General features: G+C 40.2%; 1 protein-coding gene across 1 annotated transcript in view; it reads left to right on the top strand.

Moving 5' to 3' along the window:
- The window catches only part of LOC122781082 (ephrin type-B receptor 1-like), a 97094-nt gene that overhangs the window by 61726 nt on the left and 9352 nt on the right, over window positions 1-26016 (top strand). The window contains exons 10-18 of the mRNA XM_044044586.1: window positions 3159-3324; window positions 4780-4885; window positions 5492-5553; window positions 5631-5828; window positions 12934-13181; window positions 15615-15682; window positions 16263-16410; window positions 17947-18096; window positions 25770-25966. Of these exons, the coding sequence (XP_043900521.1) occupies window positions 3159-3324; window positions 4780-4885; window positions 5492-5553; window positions 5631-5828; window positions 12934-13181; window positions 15615-15682; window positions 16263-16410; window positions 17947-18096; window positions 25770-25966 (1343 nt within the window). The remainder of the gene's footprint in view (window positions 1-3158; window positions 3325-4779; window positions 4886-5491; window positions 5554-5630; window positions 5829-12933; window positions 13182-15614; window positions 15683-16262; window positions 16411-17946; window positions 18097-25769; window positions 25967-26016) is intronic.

Here is a 26016-nt window from a genome sequence, read left to right as displayed (position 1 = left end):
GAAATGACAGTAACCTTTTGAAAAGTGAATCCCAGAAAGTAGAGCAAAAGCAGTAATTAGCCCGAGAGGTGGTTGCAGATAATCCCCCATGGAAGTCGACGGGAAAATGAGCTTCTGCTTCCGTTTGATTTATAACATCAGTAAACATTCTCCTGAGGAGTCAGTGGGCTCAATTGCAAGGTCTGCATCAACACAACGTGGTGTAAAATGTATACATTTATGTTCCCAATTTGAACATGGATAAATAAAGCATGGCACATATATGAGTGGACGTCAAACCCCAGTCTGTTACTGATCCAGCGCTTATTAAAGTTGCCACATCCACAAGGAACGCACGTCTGCAGCGTTTGAATCATGATTAATATGTCTGTACAGTGTATATAGCACCAGAGACATTTGTTTCTTTTCTAATTAGATAAAGAGTCGTGTTCAAGCTGCACAAACAGGCTAAAAGCCAGGTGACCACCAGCTGAGGGGGTTATGTCCACCACCTGCACATCCAAGACCCTGGAATCTCACCGCAGAAGTCCTGGGGAAAAACGGGCACAAATGTGTCAGTTAATTACCGACATAAATCACATATGTCCACCCACGTGTGTCATTGCACACTGAATTAATGTAAACGACTTGTCGTTATGTCACTTGTAGTCTGGTGACAAAAAAAACCCCCCACTAATCCTTCACCTTAACATATGTGTTATTAATCACTATCATTTTTAACAGTAACAAAAGTTAATATTTTGTTTTTTAGCCTCCTGTATGATCTAATTACAGACATGCACTGCACTGTGAGTCCACACTGATCTCAATCTTGCAAACACCTGGTCCGAGCTGCAAGTGAGATTTGATCACGCGCTACGGCAACGTCCATACTGATAAATGACGATCTTTGCATGGAAACGAGCGTACGCCCACTGTTCTCGTGTAGGCACGTTTGATAAATGAAGGGCCTGTGTGTATGTGTGTCCTGATGTTTTCTTCAAATACCCACGTACGTGCTCAAAATGTTTAAATTGGATTGAATATGTGAAATTTGGAAAGTTCAAAGTTCGCTTTACTTGTTTTTATGAACAAAAAGAAAAGAAAAAACAGTCTATTTTGTGACTTCTGCACAAATATTGCTGCTTCATATCACTACTAAAAATGCGATATTAAAGGAATCATAACTGTGACTCACCAAACACATGAGAAGATGAAAAATAACAAATATTTTAAAGCCTGAATATGTGACCTATAAACACACACCCCCAGGATGTTCATATAAGGAGATGTGTATTATTCCCACGGCAATTTACCATAGGTGCTCTCAGAGTTAAGAATGAAAGAACTTGTCTAGAATAATATTAGTGATAAAACTTGGTCTTCTTTAACCCTTTCAGTTATTTCCATATAGGTTGTATAACATTCCTTCCCCAACCTCCACTCCTCATCACCTTCTTTATCTCTCTTCCTTTTCTCTGAGCTCTGCTTGGTCTCTGCCCCCAACCCCATCTTTCATCCTCCAGATTCACTCCCCCTCATGTGAATACCTTCATCATACCGTATCTGTCGTACTCTCTGGACCTTTTCGCTTTTGCCTTTTTTTTTATCTGAGAGAAACGGGTGACAGGAAGCACAGAGGGAAGGCACAGGGAAGATAGAGGCAAAGGGTTGTAGGCCACGCTTTATAAGATAGACCCTATAGGTCTGCTCCACCTCAGAAGGAATACTGTGGGGAGAGAGAGAGAGAGAGAGCATCAAATGCTCCGGTGGACCTGTCTCTGTGGGTAATGGCTAATTAACTGCGTTGTCACTTAATCAGATTTGCAGAGAAACCGAAAACGGCGAAAAAGGGAGGAGAAATATGAATGTGGTGGTCATGGTGGTGGACAGAGTTAATGATGACTGGGAGGTAGACGAAGGCAGGTAATGAAGTGATAAAGGGTTTGAATGGAAGCCTATTTCAGAGGCTGAAAGATGTACCTCATGTAAAATAAGTCGTGATATTGTCAGTAGAATGTGTGTGTTCTGAGAATGCGGAAGTGTCGTCTACTCTGAGTAAAGCTGAGGAGTATTAGGGTTTTTGCCTCTTGTAACACGGAGTAATGGAACACAAAATTCCAAAGACAAATCTCTCACTCTGGATGAGCAACATAATTTCAGTTTGGACCAGTTTTTCTTACCCACTACCATTTTCTTTTGATTAAAAGGAGTTTAAATTAAACTCCCCAGAGTAAAATGGATGATAGTTCTTCAAAGACTGTTATGGCTCATTAGTTTCTGGATCCCAGACACAGACAACAGTGTGTTTAAAGGGAAAAAAAAGTGGCTTTATTGTAAGATTAAAAGTAATGGACACAAAGGCTGACAGGCTGAGGACAAGCAGGCAGATAAGTGAGGACGCCAGGAGACACAATGGAGAAGAAGGAATCACAGACACTGAAGGCTGCATGAGGAAGAATCTCAAGTGCTGGCGCTCTTGTGTGGTTTCATGTCTCACAAATGTTTTTTGGAACTGAAGAAATGCAGAGTGTTGCCTTCGACTCCCACAAACTATCTTTGACGAGCTGAATCGCGAGCAGAGAACAAACAAACAAACAGCCAAGTGTAATTAGCGAGAGCTGATATGACGCACCGGCGGCAATGTTTATCATCTTAACCTGCTGTAGCGACACTCAGGAGCACTTGAATGTGATAAACTGCAGCGGAATGTTTTTATCTCATCTGTTAATAATTGTAAATGTTGAAGCTCACCAGAGAAAAATCATTTTGACGATGTTTCTTTAGTGCACAAAGCAAAGCTGTGCAGTTTTCTGGCTGACATACAAACCGTCGAAGTGTGTAGCTGTGGGTATCTGACGCGTTCTTTTTGTTTGTTGTTAAAAAAAAAAATGGAAAAAGATAGAGAATGTGATAGAGACTGGCACGGTGTGACAAAGGTCCAAGATTGCATTTAGGCTCCGCGTGTTGCAGAAGCTCAGTCCCGCCTCCTGTGTCTGCGGCGTTTGAAAATGGTAAATGTCTCAATTTGGACTGGAAGTTGAGAAGAATCGATCTCGTCTCGGCTGAAAGAGACAGAACAAAGTACTGACTTCAGTCTGTGAGTGAGAAAGTGTATTTTTGATGTGTGTGTGTTGGATCACGCTGAAATCACTCCCATCTCTCTTCTTTCCTCACAGTCCCAGTCATCAGACCTGAACAGTTCTGTGGTTCAAATAGAGACGCCCAACGTGGTTCTCGAAGGACTAAGGCCCGGCACGGGTTATGTGGTTCAAGTGAGAGCCCGCACTGTGGCGGGCTACGGAGTCTACAGTCGGGAGATGCTCTTCCAAACACTCACCGACGGTAAGTGTGAGTATATGAGTGTTTTTCTGGTTGTGTGCGTCGTACGTGTGTATGTCTGTCGGAGGTTGTGAGGACATTTTGACTGGTCCTCACAACTTCACACAGCGTTCTTACCAGAAAATGACTGTGGTAGAAGTTGAAGTCACTTTTTATCATATTAAAGTATGACATTTACTATACTTAAGTGTCAAAAGTTTTAAATAAGTGAGGAGTTAGTGTTGAGTAGGGCTGCAGCAAACGATTATTTTGATCGATTGGTTGGTTATTTTTTTTAATTATTTGATTGTTAATCGGATAAAAAGGTAAGCAAACACACACTCTCTCTCTCTCTCTCTTCCCCTCTCTCTCTCTCAACGAAAGGAAAATGCAATTAATATATATTTGACCAGATATTGCTTAAGTTCAGAAATGAAGGATTTGCATCAAACTGACTAATTGCATAAAAACTCCACAACGTCAGGTTATGCACTGTTATTCAGTTAATCATTGTCACGTGTTTCTACCTTTTTTGGCAAATTTGTGTCGTTCAGGCCTATTTGAAAACAAACGCAATGGACAGAAATACCCTGTGTTTTCTCCCGTTTTGTTGATGGATAAGTGCTAAATGAACTTAATCTCCTTCACCCATGGCTCCAACATGCTTCCTCTTCAGGTGCTCATGCGGCGATGTTGTGCTGCCGTGCCACGCGAGATCAGCTGTGCACATTTTCCACCTAACTCTGTTCTTTGAAGGCGTTCATGTTAAAGTGCTCCCATACTTCAGTTTTTTCTCTCTGCTAATGTTCTCCGCTGTGTCCGCCAGCGCCCTTTTTTCAAACGGTTCTTCCAGCATCACGTCACGTGAGCTACACAAGGCGTGGCATTGGTTCTCTTCTTCTTTTACGGCGGTCGGCATCCAGCTTAATGGCGCTTACTGCCCCACGTTAGGGGGTAGCAACTGGACGTGTAAGAACGTTTACCCAACTAATAGTTGGCAACTAATTGAATAATCGTTGTTGCAGCCCCAGTGTTGAACGGTGGTGCCTCAGTGGTCGGACGAGTTGTCTTTCAATTGGAAGGTTGTGGGTTCAGTTCCTGGCTCTTCTAGTCTATATGTGCCGTTGAACAAGACACCTCAGAACTCATCAAGACTAGAAAAGCTCCATATAAATAGAGACCATAACCAACTCTTCTTCTTCTGTAAACGTGTGCATGTGTAGGCGTGGATTTAGATTTTTAACGATGTAGACTGAGGGAGGAATAACAGAGTGCATGTCTAAGAGGGAGAATGTGAAAGGTTGAGCAAGAAAGAAAGTCTGGCTGTGGCCTGTAATGATATTTTACATATGTGTGTCACAAACTGCCAGGTGTATATTTTGCCTTCCAGATATTCTCAGCTGTTTGTGTGTGTGCAAGAGCCTTGAGAATATGAAAACAATAACTCATTTCTTTTAATATATGTGTGTGTGTGCGCAGATGAGTATAAGTCAGAGCTGGGACAACAGCTCTCGCTGATCGCAGGCTCTTTAGTTGGTGGGGTCTGTATCGTCTCATTGGTGGCTATCGCCATTATCTGCTCCAGGTAACTAATGCACCCACACACTCACACGCTTTATTCACATGCTGCATACAAATGCATTGTATAGAAATAGCAATATCATTTATGGCAGCGGTGGGATCCTGTATCCATCTTCAACTGCGTAAGAAACTCAATTTTCAGAGGATGAAAAGCCACATTAGAGAACATTCTACACTTAAACTCTACTTACAGGAATACTTTGCATTTAGCTTTGTATTACTAGTAGTAGTAGGTTAGTAGTTTTGAAAAAAACTAACCTCAGTTTCTAGATATTCTAGATATTTCTCAACTCAGGGGAAACTGAGGTTGGAAGCACAGTTTTTCAAAACGACTACCCCTATTCTAGCTCAAGTATTCCTTTAATAGCTTTTCCAGGGCATTCAGCCACATCTCCACTTTAGTTAAGGGACAATTTTCATCAGGCTACTCAAATATTGAACCGTCAGAGATGTGATAAAAGGTTTAACCTTTACTTGTGAGATCATTTAAAGCTCAAGTCATGTCAAATCACATCAAGTCAGTTTTTTTAATGGGTTGGTTGGGGTGATGTTGTGGGTGTATTCTGTTCTCTTCACTTGCCACAGTCTTCATCTCTGGTGTTGTTTGCAGGAGAGGGCAGGTGAAGGAGAGTGTGTACGGTGACAAGCTGCCACAGTACAACACTGGAGGAGGTATGACCAGGACTGACACGTAAAGTTCACCCTCAATCATTTGTGTTTTAACTCTCACTCTTTGTTCCCCTCTTCAGAGGGCACTCTGAGGCCCGACATGTTCAGTGGTCCAGCTCCGACTGTGACCTTTCCCTCCCTGTCTGAGGGCCACAACTCACCGGGGGTCAAGATCTACATTGACCCCTTCACCTACGAGGACCCCAACGAGGCCGTGCGAGAGTTCGCCAAGGAAATTGATCCTTCCTGTGTCAAAATCGAGGAAGTCATCGGCTCAGGTAAAAGATTTCCCTGGACTTTGTGTCCTTTAATCTCTTCAAATGAAAGCCCATGGAAATTTTAACACATCCAAAATGACTTTCACCTCTACTTCTGTACAAGCTGTGACAAGTTGAAAAGTAAGATTTAAAAAAAAAAAAAAAACACATTTTTGCCATAAACTGTTTCAAATGTCAACCTTGGTTTCTGTCATGAGACCAACTGTCACTTGAAACTCGATCCTCTTGCGTAAACATCAATATCTTTCAGTGCCACACTTTTTGTCAATGAGAAAAGATCTGGAAACATGCGATCCCAATTTATTATTTTGCTTTATTTTTCTCCCCCTTTGAAGTCAGTGGAGATGTTTTATTCATGTGGAAAACTTTCACAGGAATAAATTAAAACTGTATTCATACATTCTCTTTGGCTATCTGAGCTCTCACTGTTAAAATGCTGTGTGATGTTTGGCAAACGTTGAGTCTCTGAGCTTCTTCTGGAAAATCTTGGTGGGGTAGTGGTTTTTGCATTTCACCAATTGGATTTGGAAAAAAAAAAAAGCACAGCTCCTAAAATCAGGCAGCTATTATTATTTTATTGCTCAATTCTGAGTAATGAACTGCACTGATCACAAGATACAATACAACACAAAACATCATGTTTGAACTCGTCACACAAGAGTCCCTTTTCCAAAAACATTTCCAGGAACTTATTTACCTGGGGAAAAGAATTCCAGGTAATCTGTGTAGTTTGCGTTTCCACCACACCTCAAAATTCCAGAAAACAACACTTGGTTGTTTCGTGTTGCCAAGTCAAAGTCCCACTGAACCTTTTAGTGAAATTAATACGTTCTTCTTTCTTCTTCATCTTGTTTGATGGTGGTTTTTTGGTATTTGTTTCTACTAATCAGCGTTCTTCAGCACAAAGCCCTGCCCCTCTAATGTTCCTGTTAATCTGATGAAGTCCTAGTCGCGAGTAGGTACTTCCTTCGCTGAAAGTTTGGGGTAGAGGGAAAGATTTTCCCTGGGTTATTTCAGTGGAAACGCGCCAAGGTTTTTTCAAAGTCATGGGTATATGAGAAAAGTTCCTGCAGTGGGAAAGGGGGCTAAATGTCACCAATGGGTTAGTAAATGCAAAATCTAGAATGCATCCATCGGTAATTAACTCAGTTACCAACTGTTGTGCCTTTTGCATAAAAATGCAAACTATGTGCAACAGTGCTCCACAATGACCTCAAAGTGCTTACATAAACATTGCTGTTTTCCACACACCTGTTTGTTCTGTTTGTATTATGCAAAAAAAACCTTCTCGCTCTGAGCGTAATGAACTATTTAAGTAACGTTGACGTGTACATTTTGCCTCAAACATATTTACCAACATGCAGTCCCTTGACAAAAATCTTTGACCTTCCCAAAAAGCTGATGTTTAAACATTGAAGGTGCTATTATGTAAGAATGTATTAAAACATAAAATGATCAGGGAATAAGGAAACAAGGAAGCAAATCGATAAGCTTTATCGCTCTCTCTCTCTTTTCCTTTGTCCATGGGTTTATTGACATATATACATGTTCTACAGTCTGCTGTACATGATCACAGTGTAAGGCCGGGTATAAGAGCAGCATCTTGCTTCTGTATTTCATAAATCTGGCCACCTACACGAATCACACTCTTGCAATGTTTCCAATTGGCATTACAGTTAAACACTAAAGGTCGCCCCTGTTCATATTTTTAATCTAATAGAGTAAACAACATAAGTCGCAGGCTTATTTAAATACCAATAGATTTGACCACTTTAAGGCAGATTTGTTTCTGACAAATATAAATGGCAGCACTCTAACTCAAACATACAGCAAAGATGCACATGGATATGCATTTTTGTGCATAGTCGACACAGAACATACATTTGGCCGATACAAGGCATTTTAATAGGTTTGTTAAACTAAGTTCTCCCGACTTTATTAGCCCTCGCAAATTGAATCGGCAACATCTCCCCTCAGGTTCAACTCGTACCGTTTAATTACCACATTCAGCACACATCACAGTATTAATAATACACATTGTTAAAGCAAACAACACATTTTAAAGACATAGATCAGTCTTGTTATTATACAATACAAGCAATAATGCATCATTTGCCTATTTGAGTTACTTGAACCCACATTAGATAACGAGATGTTTTCCTGATATCCAATGACGTGTTTTCTTTAAAGCAAAATGAGTGAAACCCAAATGACCACAGAGCCCTGGGTGAAGAAGGTCATGAACCTGAGTGAGACCCTCACCACTGCAAGTATTTGCTTAGGACTTTAGGGCTGTTGAGCCACTCTGAGAGGCTTTCCGTAATCCCTCAGTTTTTCCCCTTTATTTTTCCCAGAGTTAAGGTTTCCCACCTCAGCTAAAGGTGGCAGAGGAGGGATAAAAACAAAGCCTGGGGAGGGGAAAATATGAAGCAGGGTGATATGAGATGTGGCCGGACTGTGAACTTGTATAAGCTCAAATCTCTCCTGCAGTAGAAATTGAACATGCTGTCTCTATTCTCATCCCCGTCTGCGGCTTTTCTTACCGACTACTTCCTGACTTTGCCTTTTTGTCTTTCTTTGATTGTCTCTGTGCTATCTCCATCTCTCTCTGAACTCTGGAGTTTCCAGAGTTTGTTTGCTCATCGTAAAATGCTTAAACAAAGAACCAAGGGGTGGCAGAGCAACAGCGTGTGGAGGGAAGATGAAAAGAGGAGAGCACCCCAAAGGAGATGATAAAAATATCTCACCTTATTCTGGCTTCCTTTTCCTCTGTGAAAATACCCTTCTCCTTTCCTGTTTCCTTATTACCCTGATCCCCACTGTGAGAAGTGCCTCATAAAAATCAGTTCTTACCAAAGGTAAATCCTGGAACAACAGGTGCAATAGTAATGTATATACCTTGTGTATAGAATTATGAATATCTCCTTAATTGCCCAACCTTATCCTTGACCACCTCTGTTATGGGAAGAGAGGGAGTTAAATCTCTATTTTCATTTAATTATTTTCATCTCTGCACCCATTCCTTCGTCCTTCCTCTCCTTGTTTTGCTCTGTATCACTCTCCCCTTCCTCTAGTTTACATCACTGACAGTAGATATATTTTAACAAGCACTCAGATGAGGAGCAGAGATCACAGTAAGACAGGATGACGCAGCCTGTCATCCAATTCCCATCACTCATCCATTATTCAAACTGTGATTTTTATCTCTGGGATGAGGAGGTTTTTATTTTGATGTGATATTCAATTTTCGGGTCTCCGAGCAGCATATGGCTGCGTTTATTTGAACAAAAGACACGCGTGTCGCCACAGACGGGACATTTACTGTGCAACGAAGACGTTCATTGAGGTTAAAATGATTCATATCGGAAAGCAATCATGACCATGCGAAAAGAAAGACACATGATCGATATTGTATAGGCATTTTTACCCTTTTTCTGCATCCACAAAACACAAAATTATAAATTTTAGACATTAATTACTTTGCAGGTACAGAAAAGCAACACAAAATCTAATCAAAAGTGTCCTGTCATGTCCTCTTCAACTTCCTTTCCAGGAGCAGCCACTGGTAAATAGGCACAATTAACCCTGATATTTAACTGATCCCCACCTTCGCTGTGACAGTCGGCTTTGTCATCGTGCTTTCTGCAATTTTGTACAAAACTACTTCTGACCGTTCATAATGGCTTAAGATGCTTCAGTCTGGATAATTCTGACAAAACAACAACGGCAGTGTCGTCTATCATAGGCGACACTGCCGTTGTTGTTTTGTGTGGTGGTGGGCGGTCAGGGCCAGCAGGGCCTTCTCTGCTGGCCCTGACAATATCAAAAAAGTATTTTTATTATTATTACTATTTTATTATTTTTTTTAATAATCAAATTAATGTGTGTCTGAATTCAATTACTTTTTCAGTATGTTATGATTATATTTCCAGAAAGAATATGGTTATTTTTTGTGAAGCTGAGCTGGATTTTCCTGGATGTCATTAAACACATCATAGCTCCGTGTACCTGCTCTAGTAGCATTGCTGGCCTTTCGTTGAAGCTGCCATTTCCTATTTGGTTATAACTTTGACTGACGTGTGTCGTCAGCCAATCAAAATGTGGTATCATAGTGACAGAACGCCCCAGGCCCAGCGACATGTCTGGCGCTAGCCCCCGCTGTTGTCATCAACGACGTTTGAACCTTTGGCGGGTTTTGAAGTAAGCTATGATCACTGCATTAACACCACCGATCCAGCATGTTTCTCATCTCCTTCGTGTGCACTTTTCACGGTGATCGTTTGGAGAAAAGAAGGAAATTATTTCAAAAGAAAGACCTACACCGAAGAGGTACATCATTTACCGTAGTTGGAGTGTTAATGATAAATTTATAACATTTTTTAGAATTGGTGAGGACAAAACTGTTGATCATAAATAGTGCCGGGGATGTGTTCCCCGCGTAGCTGACGCCTATGCTTAAGTGGAAGCTTGTTTTTGTGTCATATAGTGGCTTGTGAAATTGCGTTTGCTGAGTGACATAACGCAAGATGTGGTGGTAAAGATGCAGTAGCCTATAGATGCGCAGTGGTGTGCGTGTGCGCTATGGCACATTTTTTTTACTGAAGGCCCTGACTGAAATCCCACGGTACGCTACAGCGTCTATAGTATTCTTTTTAATAGAAAACCTGGGTGATTTTCAGCATCCCAGAATAGTCAGGAGCGGTTGTATGTGAGCATGCAAATATACACAAAAATACCTCCAAACATACACTTCCAGTTCCTTTCCCTGCCAGCTCCCTGGTCAAATATTTAGGATAATGTGAGTGATGAGAGAGAGAGCGCAGCCAGAAAATGTCTGGATGATTCAAAGTGGGTGAGTGGGAGAGTGTTCTGCCTCCTTCATGCTTGACCCAGGTGTCATCCTCCGCTTAGATGTTCTGTCTCCGGCTGTTGCGTCTGCGTCCGTCATATGTAGACTAAAAGTAGTTCCATTATCCAAATGTAGTCCAAGTCATTTTTAGTCTATTACTAATAACGGTGGCAAAAAGACTAGTTTTCTTTTATTCCGTTTCAAAACTTCATGCACTAATAAAACTAAGGAGTAATACTGAATAAGATGAACTTGTACATGCACACCCATAACTGTCTGTTCACATTTTTTTAAATAACAAAAATATTGTCGAAAAGAGAGACATTAGCTAACCCTGACTGAAGTTCCCCGTTTTGTGTCTGTATATTTTAACATTTTATTGTATTTTATTGAACCATTGCTTTGTTTTTTCCTGCTTGTTTACTTTTTAGGTTCTGTATTGATTGGTATTCTTAGACGCCCGCTGCTCTCTGCCCGCTCTGCTGGCATTGGACGCCTAATAGTTGTGTTATTGGGTGGGTGATGGTGGGTGGTGCGACACCAAAACACTGTTTTTTTTTTTTATCGTTTATTGTATTGGCGTTTCGTCCACACGGAAACAGCATCCCAGAGCTGAAAAATCTCGAAACACCACATTTTGGTTTCCTTTTCTTGACAACAAATTCTCTACTTTTGGAAAACTGGCATTCATTTTCTCTATCTTGGTTGTTGTAATTGTTGCAGAACCACATAACTGACCATTTCCTTCTCGGTTAGTAGCGAAGGTTATGCCAGAAAGTCACCCAATATTTGTTGTTAGTCGTCATTTTTGAAGAAAAAACTTAAGCTTCACCGCGGTTCGAAGTTTACAACACTGTTTGGTTGATCACTTTTATTTTCTTTATTTTATTTCCCATCCTTTCCCTTGTCTTAGTTGATTCTGTTTCTGTGTTTGTATACAGTGTTGTAATGCACATAACATCTTCTTTGTTTCTGGTGTAGCAGTGTTACAGCGCCACTTACAGGCCTGGCATACGTACTGCAGTGTTTCCAGTCGTTTTTGAGTTCCGTGTGGATGGAGACTTTTCCAAAACGACAAAGACAAAAAGACTGTTTACGTTTTGTTCCATTTACACGAGGGCAACGCCTAAACCGAAACAGCCTGTAAATGAAAATGAATTTTGTAAATATGCTATCAGTGAAGTCAGTATTTCACTTTAACATTTCCTTAATCTCCGATGACATGTCATGGTCATTGTATGTGTTAATATAATAAATGTCTTACATAAAGCACGTATCAGTACAAAATAATCCAATCGTCATCTAACTGTTTTATTTCTGGATAGAAAATAGAAAAGTAGCAGTGCTTGTTAGGAGTTTACAGTGTCAAACCTCAGCTCAATACAACCAGAGTGCAAATAAAGTGCTTCGGTCTACAAGATGAATTAAACTGCTATGAGCTTTCTGTTTCACTACAGTCTTTTTATCCACAAGGGCAACTTGCTGCCTTTGTTGAGACATGACTGACAGTTTACTTTTGAAAAAGCAAATAAATAATAAAGGCACCACCCCTTTCATCTCACTCTCCACTCCTGCGATGCTGCCATCTCATCACCGAGTGGAGTTGTTGACGGTATTCCATTTTTGTTGCTCTTTCATTCTACAAACAACACTATTAGCATGCCCCGGAGTAAAAAAACTGGGTCTGCAGCAACAGAGCTTCTCAGAAGCCACCGGTGTGAGTGTGAAGTTGCGGAGACCAGCTATCAACACAGAGAGTGTCTTCATTTGTTTAAAGTGCCTCGTCACTCACACAGCTTCTCATATCTTCAGCTACAAAGAACAGCTTTTCCGGGAGACTTTGTGCCTGGACTTTTAGTTTTGATATACACTCGTCTTGTGAACCTTTATGTCTGGTCCTTTTCAGTTGCCTGAGACCCGTGTTTAGCTCGCTGCCTTGGGTGTTTGCTTATTTAATATTATTTTATTATTATTTTCTATTTTCAGCCTATTTTTGTCTGCCTTATGTGCATTTTTGGATTCTTCACTTTACCATCTGGATCTGTTTGCCTAGTTTCAAACTCTTAAGCCCATTGTACTTCATTTACTGTAAGTCGCTCATATTTTGGTCCTGCTCTGTTTTTGCTTTGCCTGCTTGCCCCAGTTGCTACCGATTTGGTAGTTGAGCCATTATCACATGTAGATGATGGATGTGCATTGCAGTTCTGCTCAGAAAGCTGTACTTTATGGCTCTTTTAATGTTTTCTCCCCCTCCAGGTGAGTTTGGGGAGGTATACAAAGGCCGCCTGAAGCCTATTGGGAAAAAAGAAATTCCCGTGGCTATCAAGACCCTGAAGGTGGGCTACTCGGAGAGACAGAGGAGGGACTTCCTGTCCGAGGCGTCAATCATGGGCCAGTTCGACCAACCGAACATCATCAGGCTGGAGGGCGTGGTCACCAAGAGCAGGCCCACAATGATCATCACGGAGTTCATGGAGAATGGGGCTCTCGACTCGTTCCTCAGGGTAAATAACATGTGCAGCTGGAGAATGTGTAGTCCTGCTTCTTTATGTAAAAGAAAGAAATATTTATTTGAATATATTGCAGATTCAGATTCAGTACAAGGATATATGTATTTTTAAGCTACAGTGATGCAAACCTCTTAAAATGATAATTATGATGATAAAAAAGACCTGTAACCAAAGAAGAGGCTGTGTGATAAAGCAATGAATACTGCAGATGTTTCTATTTTTTGGCATAAAGCAAGGATATATGTCCTTGTTGGTAATAGAATTAAAAACTTGAACCTTTATGGTACATTTGGAACAGATAAATAATTGATTAATATGTGATTAACTATAGATAATCTTGCCATTACGCGTGATAAAATATTTAAAGCTATTGACAGTACCAATATTTATGTACACAATGCAAAGGTAAACCGCTCAACACACGATGATTGGGACTCTCTGGAGTCAGGGACACAAAAACAGAAAGAAATTCCTGCTCTTCCTTTTGTCCCCTCTTTCTCTTCTTGGCTGCTTCCTCCTCATCCTGCCAGCCTGTCTGTCCGTACCTTTGATCCTGCCCTCCTTTCGAGGTGCCTCTAAAAACAGAAACGAGAAAACTCTTTGATGTTCTGGTCCCACAGCGTGACCCCTTTTGACTCAGAAATCATCCGATGACTCAGACGCACAAACACACAAACACAGTGATCGATCTCACTGGTTTGGTGCTGTCTTAGCGTGACCGTCTTGCAGGCACAAGACCCAGAGGATCAATGCGGGTATGTGTTTGTGTGCACCATGAAGGTTTTTCCTGCAGAGGATTAGGCTCGAGGAGCATCAAAGACACGGTTTGATGCACAAAGTGAATTAAAAAAGACACACACACACACACACACATACACCTTCGACTGAAAGTGTGTCAGGGGATGTCAGTGATGTTTATGAGACGGTCTGGCCTCAAGGTGAAAGACTGTCTTTGTGTAAAGGTAAATGTTTTGGCTCATAATAACAATAGGCCTTCAACAGCAAAGTATGCGCTTTAATATCCAGGTTGTTTGTAAAAACTGTGATGAAAGCATCATTGGCTGCTAGCCATTTTCAACGCAGTGGCCGAATTGACGTCTATAGCAGCCAATGGCACTCGTCTACTGCTTCATCCTCCACATGAGGGTTGGAGAGTTTCTGGACTGTGAGAGGAAACCAGAGTAACCCCGAGAAAACCCACATGCACACTCTTAGTTAGTCCAAGAGCAGAATAAACCCAGGTATAGTTTGGCCCAGGTCAGAGTATATCCTAGGCCAAACTATACCTGGGTATACCAGAGTATACACCTCTTCTGTAAAGAGATTTGGATTGCATTTACACAGTATATTCACTCACTAATATCTTTAAACAGGAACATGCATTTACCCTGGAATAATCTATATTTCAGCCGAAAATAAAACATGTTCTTGAAATGAGCTTTTTTTCCATCAGCAACCCAACAAAATGTAGGATATAGAAGTCCTCAACTACTTTAGTAAGTTTCATACATTTATCCAAAACAAGTCTTTAATTATTAACAAACTTTTGACATTTCACATTCTTGTGTAAATACAATCAAAACCTCTTTAAACAAGAGGGCTAAAGTCTGGCCAAGGCCAATTTATACTCCGGGTTTAAAGCGGCCTCTGCCATAATATACCGTCTGCTCCTTCTCCGAAGTCTACATATGGATTTGTGGAGGTTGGAGGTGTTATAGCTCACCAATATGAATCACAAATAGTTTTTTTGTTTTTTTATCAAATAGATGCAACTACATAGTTCTTGATTAATCGAGTTGTGGTTTGGTCCATAAAATGTCAGAAAACTTTAAAAAACATTGATCAGTGTTGGTCAAACCTGGAAATGGTGATGTTTTCTAAAGTCTTGTTTTGTTCACAAACTAAAATGATTCAGTTTTAATGATTTCCTTGTTATATGGAGCAAAGAAATGAAGACAATAGTCACATTTAAGAGGCTAAAACAATTAGAAATCTTGTTTTAAGAATGAAAAAAGCTTCAATCAATTAATCGATTATCAAAATAGTTGACTATTAATTTAGTAATCGATTAATTAATTAAGATTGCTGCAAGTACATACAGTACAAAAGTCTTGTTCTAAGCCTATGAAAACCAAGCAATTATGCACTTAAACATAACTCAATTTCTGCCAATTAATTCTCCCAAATGTTACACACTGGACCATTATGTGTAACTTTATTGGCTAATTAATTTCTACAACATTTTACTCTAAAATACCTTTTTAAAGCCTTGTTTTAATATCATTGTTCAACCGACTTCCTTAAAGAAAACATACTCACTATATTATATTATTGTCTGTGTGATGGAGACGTGTCCTTTTATGTACTTGGTTGTTTTTGATAACGGCAACTTAAAATCCTTAATCCGTGCGTTTCTTGGTTTTGCAGCAGAACGATGGTCAGTTCCCAGTGATCCAGCTGGTCGGTATGCTGAGGGGCATTGCGTCTGGAATGAGGTATGTATACAGTACTGTAATAATTTCCCCTAAGGGGGATTAATAAAAATAAATTATAAATTATAAAAATTATATACACAACTCACACACACACACACACACACTCTGACCACGTATAGGCTAGATCCTATCTCTGTTTTATTCCTGTATGCAGCTATAATAACACACAGGTTCATGAGAGGTTCACAAACATTAAATCCAATTTTTATTTTTTGACTGTGGCTGGCAGATGGTGCTTACATGCACATGCACACACAGATTTGTGCTGCTATTCTTTTAAGGACTCGCATTGGCTTCCACTCATTTGGACAGCCTATAGAAAGTGTTATCCCAACTTTATCCATGACCAGTTAATAACTAATTTTTACCTAACCACCAATTTTAATCTTAACCAGTTCCTCAGATATTAAATTCTGCCTCATTTGGACCAGGTTTTGGTCTCCACGTCAGTGTTTATACCAGAAAAGGTCCTAAAGAAGTAGAAAATACAAGAACACACACACACTTAATGCCATTATATCCCATATAACTGGCAGCCGATAACGCACACTGACACAATAAATGCTGTCCATGATAACAGGTACCTGGCGGAGATGAGTTATGTTCACCGGGACCTGGCGGCGCGCAACATCCTGGTCAACAGCAACCTGGTGTGCAAAGTGTCCGACTTTGGCTTGTCTCGCTATCTGGAGGAAGACGCTTCTGACCCCACGTACACCAGCTCGCTGGTAAGAACACGGAGAAACACGCATGGAAGTGGCAAACACAAATAAATGCTGCAGTTTTACTGTGGCCCAAACTATGGCAAACTGTTCATAAACATTAAAAGCCTCATATCCAGGGCCAGCAGCTCTGTGCAACCGTAACATCGACTACTTATTAGAACGACCAATGAAAAATTGATAAGCTTGCAGATGTTCGATTCGTAGAAACAGCATTTCACACTTGGCACCAGTAAAACGTTGAGCGTCACCGCCACCACCTCATGTCCAAAAACGTGCAGGTTTAAGTTCACCGCAGACTATAAACGCTTTACTCTGCTTAATTGCTTATACATTCACTGGCTGTTTTATTAGGTACACAGGACCTAATAAATGTAATTCACGTGGTCTCTGCTGCTGTCGCCCATCTGCTTCAGGGTTTGAAGTGTTCAGAGATGGTCGTCTTCATATCTAATTAAGAAGTGGTTATTTGAATTACTGTCTTTTATGGTTTTTAACCACTCACTCTGGACACTCTGCTCAAACCTGTGGAACTAAAACAGCATTTGGCTCAGAGAACTGCTGCTCACTTGATATGTTCTCTTTTTTTGGACCATTCTCTGTAAACCCACAGAAATGGTTGAGCTTGAACTTCAGCAGGTTGTGTTGAACACGCCTCCATGCCGAAATGTGTTGAGTTGATGCCATGTGATTATATGTTTGCATGAACAAGCAGTTGTTGCCTGTATGTCAAGTTAGGTCAGGGGTCTGTGACCTCTAGTATCAGAACAGCCATTTTTGACCCCTCACCACCTGAATATAATTAATCTGGAGACACACAGCCCCATAAAATGAAGATAACAACACGCATAAAGTTTGATATAGCATATATAGGATATAAAGGATAGCAAAATGCCCAAACTGTACTTCTTCATGTACACAGGCTTTCCATATTTCAAACACAGGTCTGTGTCACCTCTCTGCACGTCTTTGATTCTGGTTCTGTCAGAGATTTCTTTCTTCCTGTTTTTCCCCTCCACTGATGCTTAGTGTTTGCTCATTGTGTGAACTGTTGGGTTTCTCTGCTCTCGATGATGTTGTCTATGTACAACCTTGCCTTGAGATAATGTATATTGTGATTTAGCGCTATACAAATTGAATTGAATTGAATTTTTAAATGTAGACATATTCTTAGTTGACGAAATATGAAAGCACTTTAATTTATTGCCTTGGTCTCTAAATAAGAGGTGTTCACCGTGAAAGACAGACCTTTCAATCATTTTTTTCCCTTTGATGCTGCAGGGAGCCTCTGACCCCTGAGTTAGCTCATACATGGAAACAGCTTTGTATAAAATCAGTTATACAAACGTCTCATCACCATTTCTGCTGAAGATTGTGACAGCCCCCTCTTTGGTATTCATGATATATTATGGTACACGGCAAATATTGGTTGTCTGTTTAACACTGTGTGATGAAGATGTAAAAAACAAAGTGTGGGGCTATAATAATAGGATTTCTGTCCACGTTCACCAACGCCCCTCCCTTTCAAACTCTTCCTGCCAGGGGGGGAAAATCCCAGTGCGGTGGACGGCTCCAGAGGCCATCGCCTACAGGAAGTTCACCTCAGCCTCAGATGTCTGGAGTTATGGCATCGTCACCTGGGAGGTGATGTCATATGGAGAAAGGCCTTACTGGGACATGAGCAACCAAGATGTAAGTCATCACCTGTGTGTGTGTGTGTGTGTGTGTGTGTGTGTGTGTGTGTAAAAGAGAGAGATGAGAGAGAAAAGCCAGCCTGTCTCCTCCTTGTCATTGATGTCTTTTGTTCATCATGGTTGTATGGGAGTGTATAGTTTTTTTGTTTTCTCGTTTCGCTTTAGTCCCACACAGTCTATTTGTGTGTGTGTGTGTGTGTGGTGGGGGAGTGTTGGTGGCTGTGGGGGGATGGTGTGGGTGTGATTGTTTGTTTCCTCTCACAGCGGGGTGTCTGCATGTCAAGGAAAGCACACGGAAAATGAGGACATCAATTTGAAAGTGTCACAGAAAATGTTTGTGTTTCCTATGAACATCCGCCCGAACGACACCAGAGTTTTGTTTCCCAGCAGATCTTTTTCTCCGGGGGAATTTTCTATTTCCCTGAACTTCATACCAATTACCTTCACAGTATGACCAATTTGTTCCCATAACTCTTTATTTTGTTCTGGCATCACCAGGAATACGTACGTGTGGTTAAAATGTACCAGTGCTACTGCTCTCCACAAATCAAAAATGGTTACTTCAACAGTGAAGAAAAGAGTGAAAGAAATCAGGGATCATCATTATAAGGAATTGTTTTCTCATGTGTGCCGTATATAACATAGATTCCTTACAAGGACGCGGGAACAGCAATATTTACAACAAATCAGATACAGGCATTTACTGCATGGTGAGTTCTTGCTGCAGCCCTCAAATCACTAGATCTGTGTCTGCTCTGAGCAATGTGGAACTAAGCTGATTGATTTGTGAATGACAAGTCCAATCGGGGCTCTGGAATTAAATTCACGAACGCACTAATGATGACATTTGGGCTAATGGTTACTCGTGATCATCAACCCGCGTTTCTCTGCTTGTACGTGATGGATACACGCGAGATGAACGCGGTAACGAGCGATGTCGGCATTGACTTGAGGAAAAATGTAACCACGAAATGTCAAAGTAAATATAAATATGTCGTTCGTCTAAAGAGCTGCCTCCTCTGTTTTTGATTGAAGACGGTGAAAACACATCCTGGATGTCCGACTCCTAAAGCAATAATAAATAAATAATACATGTATTATTCTTCTATTCCATTTTTTCCACTACAGATAGCGAAATCAATAACTTTGACATCCATATTATGGTCTTTAATAATTTATACCGGCGACCCACCGAGATCCGGCGCTCATTACTTCATACGTTGACATCAAGATGTTGACAGTGCGTCTCTCTGTACGGCCGATGATGTCATTTTTTTACCATTTTAAATCTCACGTACAATGCAAGAAAAAGGGAGATTCCAAAATGTCTGTATTTTTAACATTTGTATTTTTAGGTTTCTGTGTTTCACAGAAGAGATTAAAGTTAGTTTTGGCACTTGAAAGCACCGAGACTCTAAATCCCTACTCTGCTTCGCGACTCTAATGGCTCTGACACAAAGCGCCCTGGGAATATTTCAAACCTACAGTCTGAGTTTAAACTTTAAAATAATTTCATCTCTGTTTTTGTTGCTGCAGAAATGTTGCCAAAGCACAACTTAATGACTTCAGTTATATTTATCACCTGGAGAAAACATGCTTAAACAAAGCGTCTTCTCGGAGTTGTCTTATTTCTCCAAGCGAGATTATATTTAGAGACGACAGCTACTGCTTTGGACCCGGTGTGAACATCCTTCCTGAGTAATCTGATCATGTGCAGATTGCCCTTAAGTACACGTCCGTGCGCTTCCACTGCGTCCTGAATGCGTCACGAGACGACTGTGACCACATTCCTGAGCTCCATGAACACATTCTGTCCTCCGGGTAGATTAAAGCGCCGCCTCCTCAGCTGACGTAATCTGATCGGTGGCTTTTCACGCACTAATCTGTGCTCATACATTAATGCATTTGCATTCACCACCACAGTATTAACACCAATCATCACATTACACACTTCTTTTTTTTCATATTATAGCAGCTGTAGTAGAGCTTCAATTAACTCTCGTCCCCATTTTTTTTTTCACACTCTCCCCATCACTTGCCTGGGTGTGCACGCATGCATGTGCACACACACACACACACACACACACACACACACACAAGACATTGACGGTGAAAACATCTGCACAGTCTGACTTGTGAAAAAACATAATTTGACATCAATGATGTCAGTGCGTATTTGAATATTTAAGGTAAGGGACGCCCACATTTGATCGTATGTGTGTAACAGGAGACGCACCCAGGATTAAATTTAATGTTGGGTGTGAAGAGTCAATTTAAGGCTGCATGACTCCATGTGATCAGGTCCCTGAAGATGGATGTTTGTTAACCATAATAACACAGAGCATTTAGGCTGCTTTTTTCCCCATTACCACTGCAGAAAATGCCTCTTAAAAACAAGACAATATAACCACTATCAGGGAAAAATTACTTAAACTCTCTGCCAATGCAGCAAGAAAATGGCACTTGTTACGTTTTCTTGAAACAAAAAAAAAATACTTGGATAAGTATCTTCAGTCTTAAAGTAAATAAGTAAAAAAAAATGGTTTGTTTACAAAACATACACTGAATTCAATTCAATTACACTAGTACAGTTTCATTTTTGTAATGTACTTTGTTAAAATGTATATATAGAGGCTGTAAGAATGTGTAGTATATAGTGTCACATATCCTTTTTTATCCCCAGCATAACCTGAGATTATGACAACTATATAAACACACCTGAGAAAAGAAAATACTCAAATGTTTTAAAATTGGATTGAATTTGTTAAATTTTGAATTACATCACAGTTCAAGGTTCACTACTCCTGGTTTTATATCACATAAAAAATTAATCATAACTAAAAAAAAAAACTTTATAAGGCCTGAAGATGTGACCTATAAACAGCCCCCCCCCATGTCCATATAAGGAGTTGTGTATTATTCCACAGCAATTTTACTAGCTGATGCTGTGGAATCGATGAGGAGTGAAATCCCTCAGAGAAACACATTTTCATTAAAACGCAAATCACAAGTCCTTCATTTTCATCAGCAGAGAATCCTCGCCCTGCCTTACGCGCCGACCGTCTTAACCACCTCTTTCCTCGTATTTCACACGTCTCGCCTCCTTCATTCTCTCATGGTTGCTCCACATCCACAGAAGCAGCCTCGTATGCAGCAGTCAGTGTGTGACAGAGATGATGGAGATGCTGTGTGTTACCTCTATAGCTAATGAGGAGCTGTTGGGACATTAACTATGTATGAACCTTACGCCTAAAAAATGTACACCTACTACACACATGTAAATGGCACACATGCAAGTAGACGGGTTAAGGCACACACACACACACACACCACACACACGCATACGTATTTCAAAGCACATGAAATGGTGAAATTGTCAGCGGAGCCGCCACAGGTGCTGTGTTCAACATGAATTAATCATGAAAGAGACCTGTGATGTTTCACTACAGTTGCTGCTTTCTTTGATTGACAGCAGTGCTTAGAGAGAATTTATGTGGCACAAAGCCTGAAAAGTGTGTCGGGGGTCAGGTAGAGTTCACGCGGCGAGCAGACAAAATCCCCAGCGTGGCATTTACAGAAGTGGAAGCGCAGCAATTCCCTCAGCTTTACCGTTAAATAGGCTTTCGCGTGCACTCACTTGGTCGCGGAAGTTTTGAATTTGCAAGACGTGGTCGGAGACTTGCTGAGGTACGTGTCACTTTAAAATGTAAAGAAGTGTCACTTTACCCATGGCACAATCCATCCTTTTAACAAAATCAGAGCGTCGACTGACTTCAAACCTCAAAACACAGGACACTAAAAAGAGAGAACATGATGGGTGGGGCATTAAAATTAATTTTACTTCAGTGACAACACAAGATGGAGGCAAAAACGAATGCCCTTTTCCACTATGGTCCCAGCTCGCCTCGCCACCGCACTGTTTAAGTTGGTTTTCCACTACAAAAATAATACTTACTCAACGTGGGCGGAGTCATCACTGCACGGCTGCTGTCACACAAACAAGTGACTTGTAAAACAGTTGTTTTCAGTGTTACTGAATCATTAGAATCAGCAGTGCTGTCGCTAAATACACCAGACTCAATGTTAAGATTTTAGACATTTCCCTGGTAATTGTTGGAGATTAACCCACGTTTTTTAGGATTGTTAAATCTTTATAGCTGAACTACAGTTCCGCATTGTTCGACTTGATTTCTATGTCGGACGTCTCATCCTGTGACGGCGCTCTGACCAATCAGTGGCCGGCAGTCTGGCGACGTCATGCATAGTATCGCCTAAGCTGGCTTAGAACCTCACCAGAGCAGGTACTAAAAAAAGGACCTGGTACCAGGTACTATGCTAGTAGAAGCACAACTCAACCGTGTCGAGTTGAGTCGAGCCGGTGGAAACACTCCACAAGTAAACTGAGGTCGACATGAAATCAAGACGAATGGCTGGAATGTTTCGGCAGAAAGTCATGATGGGAAATGTGGCAGTGCAGATTAAGTCGAGACGACTCGTGTGTGCAGGTGTAGGAGAAGGTCGCGTGACAAGGGATTGGCAACGTCTTTATGGTATTGGTGGAAAAAAAATGATGCAAATGCTGAAATGATTGCCTTTTAATAGCAGCAAATTATAATCTTTAAAAAATGGCCAACTCATTTTAAAATGTGGGGACTGATTTAAATTGTACTTGGCGCAGTGTGTGCCAGATAGTTTGAGAAATTAGGTCTCGGAAGATTCAAGTGTGGGGGGGGTGAAAAACTGAAAGTTTTATAAATACAAATCATGCCACATCACATTTTAACACTTTAACTCTCAAAACTAGTGTTGGAGACTCTAGAAAAACAAAATCTTCCTTGTAGACAGAACAGAATAATTGCATAATTGATCTTAAAATGTAATTTCTTTGATTATTTTGGTTGGATTACAATCCGGCTTCTTTTTAATGCAAAGGCAAAGTTTTAAACACTGTGATATTTCAGGTTAATTCAATTCTGAACTGCCAAATTTAGCTCCACCTGTCTAGAGTTGTGAAGTTGTTTTATATATAAAGTTTTTAACAGAAAAATCTTTATCCTCAAAGATCTTTATCCTCTAAGAAGCTCCTCTGTTTACAACTACCTGCCTCGACATCGCTGCTGCTGCTGCTTAAAAACGAGCATCCTGAGTGAATATAATGACTTGCTGCATGCTGTGGCAAGGTTGAAGGTTTCAAATGTGGCTCGTGGCTCTTCTTAAGAAAAAAAAAAAAAAAAAAAAGTTAACAGCCGACATCTCAAAGCAACAGAGTCCCATCCATCGTGTACTTGACTCTGACTACAGGAAGTGACAAAAACCTGAGAGGAAAATAGAAATCCCCAAACAGCAGCAAGAGAGCCGGACTCGACATTGGTCATTTTGTGATTGCATGCCTTTAATATCCTGTGTGTCACACAGCAGCACGGCGGTGTGTCAAATCTACTGATGCTCTATCAAAGAATGGAATGTATACATTTTCAAAAGGTGTCTCCCTCCCTCTCCGGTTATTTTTGTCTCCCTTCTCCTATTTTTGTGCTCGTTTAAGAACCCAGGAGCCAGAAGCTTTTGATGTTTTGCAAAAATGTTTGTATTTGTATACGTTGTATATTTGTATACTCATCTTCTTCTTGTAAACCTTGCACCACAAAGCAGCCATGGATTTAAATGTGCATTTGTTTCCTCACTCGTTTTTCTGCCTCCTTATCCAACAACATGGGCGTGTGTGTGTGTGTTTGTGTGCGTGTGAGTGTGGAGGCAAACAGCCCTTTATGTTTGAGTCGAGGCTTTGGTTCAGCTGTGTTTCCCCCAGAGATTCTCTCACTCTCTCTCTCTCACTGAGCGTTTCATCAAATCCCTCTAGAAATGATAGCCCACTTGTAGACGTCTGATCAATTAATACTATGTTCACACACTGGCAGTTAAACATGCCATTTCATTTTGTGGCACCAGAAAAGAAAAAAGTCATTGATTGCTGATGATGAATAATACATTCTATAATTTCAAAGATACTAAAACATTGATATGCTGGCCACTGTATTAATGTAAATGCACTGCAAACTGTTTTTTTTTTAAAGTTAGTTTAATAAGCTGGTATCTCTCCACACTCTTGTAAAATACTCGAAAGCAACTCCCGCAACACTTGCTATGCTCGTGAGAGTTAATGCTTGGTATTTTTTAAAAGAATTATTGTGTTTTTTATTTTGTTTCATCTCCTTTTGCACTCTCTGTGAGAGAACATTTTAATCTTTAGCCAACTTTAACTTTAAGTACGCCCATATTCTTATAACCAGACCTGGTATTCAATATTAGACTTAGACTTGCTTATATTTGTTATTGTCATTGCACAGAAAACACAGCAGTGAAACTGGCAACCGGATAAAACAACAACACAGCATTGAATTTTGAGGTAGTAACTGTAAACTATGATTCAGAAAAAAAAAAAGTGTATATGTATATAAATATATATAAAAAGTAGTAGAAATATACAAAATTTAGATTTACTAAATGCCCGGTTACCAATGTGTGGCAAAAGTATTCATACATCAGATCTTATTTTTTGTTCCTAGTTGTGTTTTAAGGTATGAGTCACGCGCCATGAAAAAATAGATCTATTTGAATGTAATATATTGAATTGTTCCATAGTTAAAAGTATCTTCCTTGAATCGAAATGTTGCAACTGTTGCAAAACATGAAGTTTCTGACTCGTTAAATAATAATCCAAGCAAAAGGCGAGACTGACGTCAGATTGGCATACAAACGTTTATTCCACAAAGCCGTCATTTACAAAAACAAACTGTTAACAAAGAAACTACCACACTCTACTCAAAACTATGAGGGTGACAAGCCACTGTAGTTATGGTTACGGTCAGAAAACTGTTGCTCCTCATCACGTGGGGCCCAACGAGGGAAACCTCGATCCACATTTTCTTTGTCCTGTTTTTGGACATTGAGACAAAGACTCAAACAAATGTTCTTTTAAGTATGTTTTATACTGTTCTAAATTACAAAATCTACAGTCTTCTTAATATGTATACAACGGTTTGTTTTCTGATTTCAACGTTTTCTAAAAGCTGAGAAGTTACATGTCAAAGCCAACATGTGTTTATTCTGGTAATTTCTCTCACGCTGTTGCAGGAAGCCTTTTTGTCCTGACATAAACTCAAACAAATGTTGTTTTAAATATGTGTTGTACTGTTCACATTTCAAATTTAACATGCACAATCTGGTGTTCATGTACAATTACAATGTCTTTCTAAATAAAACTTCATTTTATATTGTTAATACACCATTTTAACATGCAATACATTGTAAATAACTGCCAAATATTGAGTATTAAGTTATATTAAATATTAAGTTATTCTGGAAAAATAGGCAAAAGCACTTACTCACAGGACATTTTCTGGACATTTCCTGGTTAAAATAAGCAAAAAAGTCCACATTTTGAGTCTTAGGTGTTAGAGGGTTAATTGTACTTTATAACAGCAAGACAATTAAAAATATTTTAACGCTAATAAACACAAAGAAATTGTGGTAAACATGACCAAATGCCAGATAATAAGTGAATTGTAGATTACTTTTTATTACTAAACTATTCAAGTAGGCTTAACACCATTTCTATATGGCTCTAACAATGCATATCAAATTGTCTCTTCCCCTCCCCTCACTGTGTCCCAGGTGATAAACGCCATAGAGCAGGATTTCAGGCTGCCGGCTCCCATGGACTGCCCTGTCGTTCTGCACCAGCTGATGCTGGACTGCTGGCAGAAAGACAGGAATTCCCGGCCAAAGTTCCCTGAAATTGTCAGCATGTTGGACAAAATGATACGCAACCCTGTGTCTCTGAAAACTGGCACCAACAACGTGGCTCCCGGGTGAGGAGAGACAGAGACACAGAGATCATGCTGGTTTTTTTTTTTCCTTT

The sequence above is a fragment of the Solea senegalensis genome, linkage group LG14 (genome assembly GCF_019176455.1).
Source record: "Solea senegalensis isolate Sse05_10M linkage group LG14, IFAPA_SoseM_1, whole genome shotgun sequence".
NCBI classification, from domain to species: Eukaryota; Metazoa; Chordata; class Actinopteri; order Pleuronectiformes; family Soleidae; genus Solea; species Solea senegalensis.
This window is presented reverse-complemented; position numbering and strand designations above follow the sequence as displayed.